General features: G+C 63.4%; 1 protein-coding gene across 1 annotated transcript; it reads left to right on the top strand.

Moving 5' to 3' along the window:
* The first annotated feature begins 727 nt into the window (after positions 1-727).
* On the top strand, positions 728-7,522 carry CHLRE_13g583750v5 (uncharacterized protein). The gene is made up of 16 exons (XM_001693546.2): positions 728-1,215; positions 1,502-1,766; positions 2,034-2,166; positions 2,387-2,532; positions 2,948-3,177; positions 3,469-3,611; positions 3,780-3,869; positions 4,000-4,310; positions 4,542-4,655; positions 4,915-5,090; positions 5,336-5,486; positions 5,625-5,774; positions 5,957-6,045; positions 6,215-6,329; positions 6,490-6,631; positions 6,897-7,522. Exons 1-16 carry the CDS (start codon positions 1,088-1,090, stop codon positions 7,463-7,465), a joined length of 2,952 nt encoding a protein of 983 aa, XP_001693598.2. The 5' UTR covers positions 728-1,087; the 3' UTR covers positions 7,466-7,522.
* Positions 7,523-11,050: the final 3,528 nt, after the last annotated feature.

Below are 11,050 nucleotides of genomic sequence, written 5' to 3' on the forward strand. Positions count from 1 at the left end.
CCCCTTTGGGGCACGCCAGGATCTGAGGATTCACAGCGATCCCCACCCCCCCCGCAACCCAATCCGCCACCCTTATTGCTCCCATGCAGTTTAAAGGCACTCCAACACCTCCATGTAATGTCAGGGATGCCCTGTCTATGTCAACGCCTTGCCTTGCGGGGCAAAGCATCTTTTCAAGTCCTACGTCTTCATACGGGACCTGAAGGTGCGCACACGTTACAGGGTCTGTCGATAGCTCCGTCACCCATCACTCCTGGGACTTGCCGGGCGCCCGGAGCGTGAGGAATGCGCGTAAGCAAACTTCCGGCCAGCCAGCAACTTTTCGGTACAGTAACTGCCGCGTTCGATCGGCCGCGCACTCCTGCCCTGCCGTTGCAAATTGTTTGCCATCTGCTGGATTCTGGGAATCAGCTGCACCCTACGGGACTTCACCAACCTGCCTTGCCACTGTCCCATCGCACACTCCTGGGACTTGAGGGTGCACCGGACCTCTCTCCTGCTGGCCATGCCCATCCTGGCCCATCCACGTGCCCGCGTCTGCGCAGGCAGCCGTGGCAACATGGAGCACACGCAGTAGCTTGGCAAAGCTGCAAATTTGTCACACAGTCTTCAGCAACGCTAACAGGGCCCTGAAAACACACGTGAGCAATGCTGTGCGGTCTGCTGGCGCCGACGCGCCCTCCGCAAGCGGAAGCTGTCCAAGCTTAATTACCTTGACTTTGATAATACCGACATAATCATCAAATGTACTCACGATTATCGAATGGAACATTGGCCAGAGTGCCAACCGCCGGACCATTAACTTCGCTCGACAGGGACCGTCTGGCCACCACTGCTATCATAATGGGCACAACGCACCGCTGTCAATGCAATTTATCGCTGGAACCTTCATTTTTATTGAGCGAAAAATAAGCTGGCGCAGGCTTCTTCGTTTGCTTTCTTCGCGCTTGTACATTGTAGGTGCCACTGACTTTTAACATGTGACAGAAGGGAACTGATTCCCTGCGTCGACAAGGTTCACTTCAGGGCACTTCTGCCCTGGTTCACTTCCACCTCCAGCTCTCGCGTGTTTTCAGACTGTACATTGATGGGCGTTTTAATTGCAGCCATCCAACTATACGGGGCCCTGATGGTCGTGCGCGTGGTATGGGGCAGTTTGGCACTTATTATAGCCTGCGTGGCGACTCTAATTCGCGCAGTGCTGTCTATCGGTCGGTGAGTCTCAGAATGTTGCAATGACTTAGGCACGAGGGCAGGGCCTGTGCCGCGCGGCGCTGACCTGCCTCACCCTTCCCGAAGGCAGCAGGGCCTGAGGGGATGGAATTGTAGCCTGCGCCTAAGGCACCCCGGGGAGCGCTCAAGTAGCTCACACATAATGCTGATTGCATGCGCAAGCGGCAGTTGAACATTTACGCAAGAGCGGGGCTGGTCAGGACACGGAGGGCATGTACGGCCCCTCAAAACTCCCTCCCCACCGGGTTCTCGCCCACACCCTCCCCAGCGTGCTGCAGCTGCTATGGCTCCCCCCAAACGCCTCCACCTACACGGGACCCGGCACTTGGTGGGACCTCGCCTGGCGGCTACTCACGTTGAGGCCTCTGTTTGGACTGTTTGCTCGCGGCACGTTCATGCGAGCTTACGCCCTGATAGTCATTCCGGTCCTGGGCGTGTGGGCCGTCGGCATCGCTGCCCTGCTCGCGCGCGCGGACCTGCTGAAGCCCCTGGTCAAATCGCTGCCGCTGCTGTCGTGTGTGGCGCTGTGTCTGGTGGGTGAGCCGAGCCTGGTGGTGGCGTGGAGTGCAGTATCACGGGGGCGGTGTGCGGGGCGTGACGTGACGCGGTATAGCGTGCCTGTGGCGGTGCACGGTCGCATTTGGGCGGCGCAGTGCAGTGCTGCATGATGCGGGGGCGGCCGAATACGCTCCAAACGGGTACGGCAAGCACACACATGGGGACCTCCACCATGTACGACCTGGCACACGCCGGCACCCTCGTGGCGCGCGGGGTCTCCCGGCGCATCGTCCCACGTGCAGATGTCGCTGGCTCTGGCTGACGACGCTGTGCGGCGCCTGCTGCTGCCGGGGCGGCTGTGCATGGCAGCGCTGCGGGGCAGTGCCGCGGCCTGGATGGGGCTGCTCGGGTGGCTGGGCACAATGGCGCAGTTTGGTGAGGCCTGGCGCTTAAATTCCTGCAAACTGGAAGCGTCTCAAACACGAGGAAGGCAGGAGCGAAGCAGCCGTTCTGCTGCGCACATTCTGATGTACCGTGGGTTATGAAACCACGTAACTAAGGTACTCTTCACATCGGCTAGTCGGCTGTATGTGGAATTCTTGCTCGGTTCGGTATGCCCCGCTCCCAACGCCGCCGTATTGCGCTCCTCCTGCAGAGCCGGGTGTGTCCAAGTATGAGGTGGCGGAACTGTCATCGGTGCTTGCGCTGTGCAGCGGGGCGGCGGTGTTTGGCTCGGGCGGCGGCACGCTGCTATGGCACAACGGAAGCTGGAAGACAGCTGCCAGCCTAGCTGGAGCAGAGGTAGGGACGGGGCGGGCGGGCGGGGGTGGTGTGCGTGTGTGTGTTTATGTGTGTGTCTATGTGTGTGTGTGTGTGTGTGTGTGTGTAGTTAATTCCAATTCCAAGTTAACCAGGGCCCAGAACCAGCCCACAGAACACGGAGGAGGTTTGGCGGTAACCTTCATCTGGGGGTCCTGCACAAGATTCAAAGGCCGCTGCGTGTTACAAAAGGGGGACGGTGCCGATGGGGAACGCTAGGGTGGGGGTCAGCCGGGCCCTGACCAGGAGGCAGGCAGCTCTCTCACAGCCCGGATGCCCCCTGCCTCTCACACCACTCTTCACTCACCCCATTCTCATGCTCCTCGCCATCTACCGTCACCGTCACCGGCACCGGCACCGGCACTGTCTACTACTCACCGGCACAACTCCTGGTCAGCCCGCGGAGCGTCTTGCGTTCGTCGGCTACGGCACAGCAGCACTGCTGGCGGCGGCCGGCTGCGTGTCGGCTCTCACGGGCGACAGCGTTGTGCTGCCGCTGCTGCGCGCACTGCTGCGGGCGTTGGACGCAGTTTTGAGGGTGCGGCCGGCGCTTGAGGCGGTGGCGCGGTGTGTGCGCTGGCTGGCGGCGCAGCCAGCCCTGCGCGAGGGCATCGCGGCAGTGGAAGCGTGAGTGGCTTGGTCTTCAGGGGGCTTCGGGGGGCGTCGTGGTTGCGGTTGAAGTTCTGGGGATGCAGTAGCAGCGCCGTGTGGAGCTCGTTGTGTTTTACGTGTTTGCTAGGCGGGACCGCCATGGGGTGGTGTTCGGGCTCCGGGCCGTGTTCCGCTCCTGCCGTACGAAACGGTGTGCGCTCCAATCTGCCGCTGTGTCAGCCTTGCTGCCGGTCAAAACCTATCACAGTCTCTTGCTAACTGCCTCGAGTGCCGCGCGATCTCCGGCCGGTGGCCCCCTGCTTCCAGCGTCGACCAAATGGTAACCCGATACCTGGTACAAGCCTGGAACAACGTTGTGGAGGCAGTGCGGTTGGTGTGCGGCGCTCTAGTGGCCGCGACACGGGTGTTCCGCTTGCGCTTGTGGCCAAGCATCCACGGGGGATGGACAGGTAACATGGGTGCCTGTTACAGTTGGGCGTATGAATTGCACGTCTTGATGCAGCGATGCACCAGTAATGTAATGCAGTGTTCTGTGCGATTGCAGCAGTGGGGCAACTTCCTGCCCCATGTCACCCCATTTCCTCGACTCTGTGTCATTGCCCTAATTAATTCTGCAGCTGTGCGGCAAGGTGTCCTGGAGCCTCTGGGGCGCGCAGTGCGGGCCATCGCAAATGCTTCCGTGCGCGCCGGCGTCTCAACTGCCAAAGGTGCGCCGGAGCCACCGCAGCGGAGGGCCGCTTTAAGCATCGCAGCCCAGTGCTCAAGACGCCCTCAAACCAAGTATGTTAGAGCTTTACTCCTTCGCTTCCCCCACGCATCTATGCCCTATCTCCCCAGCCACACATCGGTACGTGCTGAAACCCGCCGCAACAGCTGCCTGGCGCCTGGTCGCATTGGCCTTCCAACTAGCAGTGCGCATTGGCCGGCTGCTGCTGCGGCTGTACCGGCTACTGTTGCTGCCGGTCCTGCGGGTGGCGGGCGATGTGGTGCGCCGCTTCCTGGCGCCGCTGCTGTGGCCGGCGGGCAGCGTAGCGGGCACTTGGTGGTTCGCGCGCCAGGCGCTGCTACAGAGCGCGCCGCTGCCCTTCGGCGCGGCGGCGGCTATGGGCGGCGTGGTGGTGTGCCTTATGGCGGGAAAGAGCATGCGGGTGAGGGGGTTGCAAATACCAGCCCAAACCAAACTGAACCGAGCGAAACTAGGAAGTTACGATGGGTAGCCAGATGGATGCAGAGCCCACTGCCACCTGCTGGCGTTGTGTCAGGCAATCGGGGCATACTCAGCTCGCTGTGCGCCCGTACAGCTGCCGCCGCGCGTTGCCGCCCGTGTTCTGACGGCCTGACCTGGCGGTTCGGTATCGCACCTGCGCCTGCGCCTGCAGAAGACGCGCTGGCCGGCGCTGTCTCGCCTGGGTGGCGGCCTGGAGTCGGTGGCGGCGGCGGCATACCTCCATCTGGACCTAGGTCTCGGGCGCCTTGTGCACTGGCTGGCGCTGGTGAGCAGGTGTCGTGGGCGCACAAGTAGAAGCCCGCATACACGAGCTTGCTGCCAAGCAAAGCGCTGGCGGGGCGGGTAGGGATGTTAGTTGGAGCACGCTGCAAGCAGGTGCGGCATCCAACGGCTTGTGTGTGATGGTGCGTCGTGCCGCGCTCGGAGCGGGACGTCATTTTTACCCTCTGCACTGCACGCCCATACCGGCATCCCACCGCGTGGGTACTCTACGTGGCGCCTGGGCCCCCGTCCCCGCGCGACAGGCGACATACTGGGCGCTGTCGGTTGTGGCGGCCGCCGCAGTGGCCACGGGCCACTGGGCGCTGGCGCTGGTGACGGGGCCGGCGCTGGCGCTGCTGGCGCTGATGCTGACCACCACCTGGTGGGCGGTGGACCTGGCAGTGCGCATCGCGGAGCCGTACGCACAGGCCGGATGGAGGTGAGCCGCGCGTGCCCCTGCGTGCGTGAATGGAGGCACATTGTGTCTTTTGTGTGTGTGTGTGTGCGTGTGTTGTGTGTGTGTGTGTGTGTGTTTGTGTGCGTGTGTGCGTGTGTGCATATTGTGTAGACTGGCTTTGGGTTTCTGGGTCTCGGTTACAGTGGTTCGGGCTTCTACTCCCCTACCCCGGCATTCTCCATATCACGAACATGCGCGCGCACATGACGACCACGCGCGCCGCGTAGGCTGCTGCGAGGCGTGTGGCGCAACCCCGCGCTGTCGCTGCTGCTGTCCACCGCCCTGCTGGTGGCGCTGTACGGCGCCCACCAGGCGGGGCTGCCGGCGGCGGCGTGGCGAGCGGTGGCCGCCGCCGTCTGCACCGGCTGCAGCCTCCTGGTGAGTGCGGGCATGAGGCCAGCTGCGGTCTAATTTTGCCTCTCCGAGTGTTAGGCATTTTGTAGCGGTTGCGAGGGCCTCAGCCCGTCTTGCTTACTCCGCTTCTCCCGGTGTCGTGTCGGGCTAATGATCCCGCAGTACCGGCTGCTGAAGCTAGGCCTTACGCCGGCGCTTCGGTTGCTTCGGCTGCTGCTGCTACGCACCGCGGCGCTCCTGGGGTTGTCAGCGGACGCCTCAGCGGCAGCGCTCGTGAGCTCATCGTCTGCGCTGGCGTCATGGGGCTCGCAGGTGCGCTCACGCTGTACCGTACCCGCAGGGGTGCATAATGCCTGGATGTATCGTGCACACTGGTTCGGGGCGTGACCGCCCTTGTTACCGCAGAGTCACCGTTGCAACATCCTGCAAACCTCAAGCTCTTCGTTCTGAGTGCTGCTCGTGTCGCCCCGTTGCCCGCGCCGTCTTCTGCACAGGCCACCGTGGACGTGTCGTCGCTCTTCGCCTCACGCGGGTTCGCAACCGTATTCGTCGGCCTGCACCTGGCACACGCGCTAGTGCTCAGGTGCGATGGGGCTGTGGCGTGTGTCGTTGGCATGGCACCCCTAATGCTAAGATGCAAGTCCATCTTTCATAAAGTCTGAAGCCCGTAGATTGCCGTAACGCAACCGATGCCGACTACCGCGCACCTATCGCTGGAAGATGCAACCCCTGCGCCGCACCTGCCGGTACAGGCACTGGGCAAAGGAGGTGCTACGGGCTCAGGGCGGCGGCGGCAGGCTGGGTGCAGCAGCAGGAGACGAGGCAATCAAGCACGTGGTCAGCTTCGTGGCGCGGAGCACGGCAAAGGTGCGTGAGGGACTGGGGGCTGCGAGCTGCGGGCGGCGGGCAGGCGTTGCTGTAGCTGAAAACGGAACGGGCTTCTCCAGGCGACATCACGAAGCCACAGCTGAAGCCACAGCTTTTAATTCACTCTGCGCCGTGTCGCTGCACGTCGGTGGGGATGTAGGTTGCGCTGGGCCCAATGTACGTCACCGCCGCGGCCGCGTTCCTGGCGGGCGGCGCAGCTGGCGGCGTGGCCACCCGGCTGGCGGGGCTGACGGCGCCGGTGCTGTGGGCAGTATACCTTGCAGCGCTGTGGGTGGAAGGAGGTGAGGGTGAGGGGCAGGGCAGGCCAGGGCAGGGCAGGGCAGGGAAGAAAAGGAAAGGGGGGGGGGGTAGCGGCGGTATTTGGTCCATGTGGCTGCAAGGTGGTGTTGTGCATCAAGTGGGGAAAGGGTCCATTCGTGTTGCGTGTACTGTCGGGTTGCCGCCTGTCAACGTCCAAATGCACGTCCAATAGCTAGCTACCAGATGGACGCATGGCCCGACCTCCAGCCGACACGTCACGTGCCCTTGCCGTCTCATGCCCCGCAGTGCGGCGTGTGGAGCTGTCGTACGGCACCGAGCAGAGCTCGGAGTTTGCCACAGCGCTGCGGTCCCTGCGTGAGCGGCGGCGGAGCCCCGAGAGTGCTACTGCAACCACGGCCGCGCAGCAGCCGGAAACAGCACCTGCGCCGCCAGCCATGGCCTCGGCCCCGGCCGGATTAACTCCGTCACAGCAACCGCCGCGGCAACCCCAGGATCCTGCAGCACAGAGGCTCCTGGCGGACCTGCGGTCACAACCCCCGCCTAAGCATGTCTTCCCGTCTGACTCATGCTCTGTGTGCTTTGATGAGTTGGGGGCTGAGTCCGCGTCATCAGAGGCGCTGCTCGCTGCTATGGCGCAAAACGGGTCGAGAGGTGGCACTGGTAGCGCTGGTAGTGGTGGCCTGGGGGCAATGGCGATAGAGGAGGAGGAAGGGAACCAAGCACTGCTGGTGTTGCGCTGCGGACACGTGTTCCACCAAGAGTGTGTGCTGCTCTGGCTGCAGCGCAACCCACGCTGCCCCTGCTGCCGCGAGCCGGCCGTTGGGCGCGCCCGCCATACGAACATGCTATTCTGATGCTCTGACTCGTGAGATAGTCGTACGCCCCCCCTCTCTTTGTAACTCGTGGGCGTTTACCATCCGCAATGAGCACCCGCAAATACTTTGATACGTAATTACGTATACTGTCATTGAAATGGCACATGGTGGGTGGTCGGGCTGGCTAGCGGCGGCGCGCGCTGGAGGATGAGGTACCGGGACGATCTCCTCCCCGTGCAGATGTCGCTGGCTCTGGCTGAGGACCTGCGCGGCGCCTGCTGCTGCCGGGGCGGCCAGACACCGAGCCTGTACGCTCTGCAACGCCACACTGCAAAGCAGAGTCGTTGCGCACCTACAGACAGGCAACCATCGTCCACGAATCCGCAGCGCAAGTGCAAACAGAGTGCAGCAAAGCAGTGGCCGGGCGACAGTGTGACAGGCAGGGCGATTGGACAGGGTAAGGGGCAGGTTGGCGTTTTCATCTCATCTGGATGTCTCGGTAAATGGGGCTTCAGACGCATTAAATATCCGTGCAGGCGCTGCCCATGCAGGCTCGCAGTCTGCCCACCTGTGTCACTCACCAGTCGGCAGTCGCCCAGCTTGTCACTCACCGGTCACCCAGCCCAAGGGGGGGATAGGAGCAAACTTTTTAGACCCCATGCCACAAAACCTCCTGGACCCCCGACCGACCGACCGACCGACCCCCCCCTGCCGTACGACCCCCCAAAACCCCCTCAGAACCCCTTAGTTTTTTGTCAGGTTGGTGCCAATTGACTGCTCTCGGTGAGCTCTATCGCTATGTTTGATGATCCGCCTTGGGAACACACTTTGACCGACCGACATGTGGACATGTGGACATGTGGCCCGGCTGCCGACAAGTATCCTGATAGACTGGCCTGCTATGGATGCGGATGTTACAGAGGGGACAGTCCCAGCTCCCGAAGACGCCGAGCCATCACATGCTATCAGGGCCCAACCCCGACTTTGCTGCAAACCCTCCCGCGGGCAAAGTCCGTGTGACTCCGCGCACAGTGAGTCCGAGCCAAGCCTCAACCCGCCAGAGCCCCACCGCTGTGCCTCAACGCCACAAGCCTAGGCACAGGAGTGCCGGGAAACGTCTAGGCCGCAGGACACACGCACAGCGCACGCACTAACCAGGGCGCAAGCGTCCAGGTACTAGAACGGTCGCCCACACGTGCATCCTGCCCACACACAGAGCCACCAACCACGCACAACCTCTCACGGCGAGGGGGGCGGGGAATCAGCGTCATACGGCAAGCGCAAAACCATGCCGTCACCAACAGCCCGAGATATGAAGGGATGCGCAAACGGCACAGCGTCCCAACCCTTTGGCCTGATACCCAAAGTCACAAACGTCTGGAGACGACCCCAGAAGTCAGCTACGACGGCAAGTCCAATGCTCAGCACCCGGGCCGACGGCAGCTTCGCTCGCGCCGCCAACCCGGCCATAACCACACGCTGCCGACCAAAGTCCAGGGCAGACATAGCAGCGAGACACACCACATCCCACACAGGTGGCGCAAGCCCCGCAGGCGGGCGCACTAACCACAACTCCTCACGAGAGAAGGCACTTAGAGCCTCCTCCGGCAGGAAACCCATAGCCATCCCCATACTTTCCCGCAGTGACAGCGCAACAGTGCAGTCCCAAAACCAGTGACGCCGGTCCCCATCCTGCATGTCCACCCCACACGCCCAACACGGGTCAACAGTAACGCCTCGCGCCCGCTCGCTAGCATGCCGTGGAAACGCCCAGCAAGCGTTGGCGGCCACACGCCACAGTGCTTCCTTATGATGATTCTCCCATTTCAGCGACCACAAGCGGGCCAAGGTGCACACGAAGGCCCCCGCCGCCAGGGCAGCCCCCACCCCCGACACACCCGCATCGCACACATACTGCAAATGCTTAGCCTTCAGGGCGGCTAACTGTGGAGCCATTTGTAGCACGGTCCCCGCCTTCACCGTGTAGGCAGTGAGCAGGATGGGCGGCCCCCCGCACTGCAACCATCCAAGTCCCCGCACCACCCGTTGCACCGACTCCGCCGTAGCACTCACGACGTCGGCCACCGGGAGCGGCAGCGCGGCGGCAGGCCCCCGAGCCAGCTGGGCCGCACGCGCGGCGGCAGCCCAGCCAGCGGGAAGAAGGGCCACCGCCGCCGCAAACCGGTCGGCCGCCTCTTGAGGCGACGCCGGCCCCGGCAGGGGCGACGGCAGGCGTGCCCGCGTGCTCCAGTGCAGCACCCGCCTCCACACAGCAGTCACATACATATCCGCACACGCTTCACCAGACCGGGAGCCCTCCGCCCAAGGGCTTGTCAATGCCTGCCGCAGTTCGTTCAGGCCGTCATGCGCTGCAACCAGCTGGCCCACACACGCCAGTCCCGGCAGAGCGAACAAATCCGCGAAAGCCAATTCCCACGTGCGGCCGTCCACACACAGCGCCGGGTTAGCCCACAACGGCACATGACTCACCCACGCGCCCGGCTCGGGCGGCGCCACAAGAGTCACCGCGGGCAATGCAGTCATGGCTTTCAGCAGGCGCGCAAACGGCTTGCCCGCCGGGGTGAGCGGCTTATTCAGCACACGGTCCGCGGCCCCCCGCACCAAGAAACGCAGGGGCGTTGCCGCCGGGTGCACCTGGCGCAGCCACGCCGCCGCGACCCGGGTCCACGGGGGCACGTACGGCAGCAGACCACACACACCCAACACACACCGGACCGCGAGACCGGCTTGCCGCGCTTTCACATGCGGCACCAGCGGCAACAGGCCCGCCCCCCCCACCGCCGGAGGCAGTTGCATAAGGTCAATGGAGAGGCCAACCGGGCGTGCATGTGGGCTGGCATCAAACTGGGCCGGCGACAGTCGCCGATCCACCACCGCCGCCACCCTGGCTAGCAGCCGGTCCACAACGTACAGTTGGGGAAGACCCGCAAATTCCAAATGATACAGGACCTTGCCCAAAGCATAAGCCGACGCCGCGGCCGCCCGACCAAACATGGACACGGGCATGCGCGCGATTTTGCTCAGCACCCCCATCACGGCGTCAAACGTAACTGGTGGGGAGCATGCGCCCCAATCCCCGTAATGCACCCCTAGTGACTTGGCCGCCGGCACCACACGCCAGCCAGGGGGCAGGGGCGGGCCAGCCATGCCGGCCGGCAGGGCGCCAGCACCGCCGACCGTCCCCATCACCATCAGTTCAACTTTAGTCATATTTAACCGTTGTCCAGACGCCCGCCGAAACACATCCATGTCCGCCAGGAACCCCGGCACCGCCTGAAACCCCTCCAGAAACGGCGTGCAATCATCCGCATACTGGGACGCCAGCACCGACGCAAGGTTAGCGAGCACACCATGCCCCCGGCTGCGTAGCCATGACAGAAGGGCTTGTGCCACAGCGAGGTAGAGCAACGGAGCCAACGGGCAGCCCTGCCGCACGCCCGCCATCAACGGCACCCATCCTGACACACGTCCATTCACCAACGCCGCCCCACGTGTATCAGTTAACAGGCGGGACACCCACGTAAGAAAGCCCGCCCCCACGCCCATGCGCTCCAGACACGCGAGCAGAAAAGAGCGGTCCACCGTATCATACGCCTTGTAAAA

This window comes from Chlamydomonas reinhardtii, chromosome 13 (genome assembly GCF_000002595.2).
Source record: "Chlamydomonas reinhardtii strain CC-503 cw92 mt+ chromosome 13, whole genome shotgun sequence".
Lineage (NCBI taxonomy): Eukaryota > Viridiplantae > Chlorophyta > Chlorophyceae > Chlamydomonadales > Chlamydomonadaceae > Chlamydomonas > Chlamydomonas reinhardtii.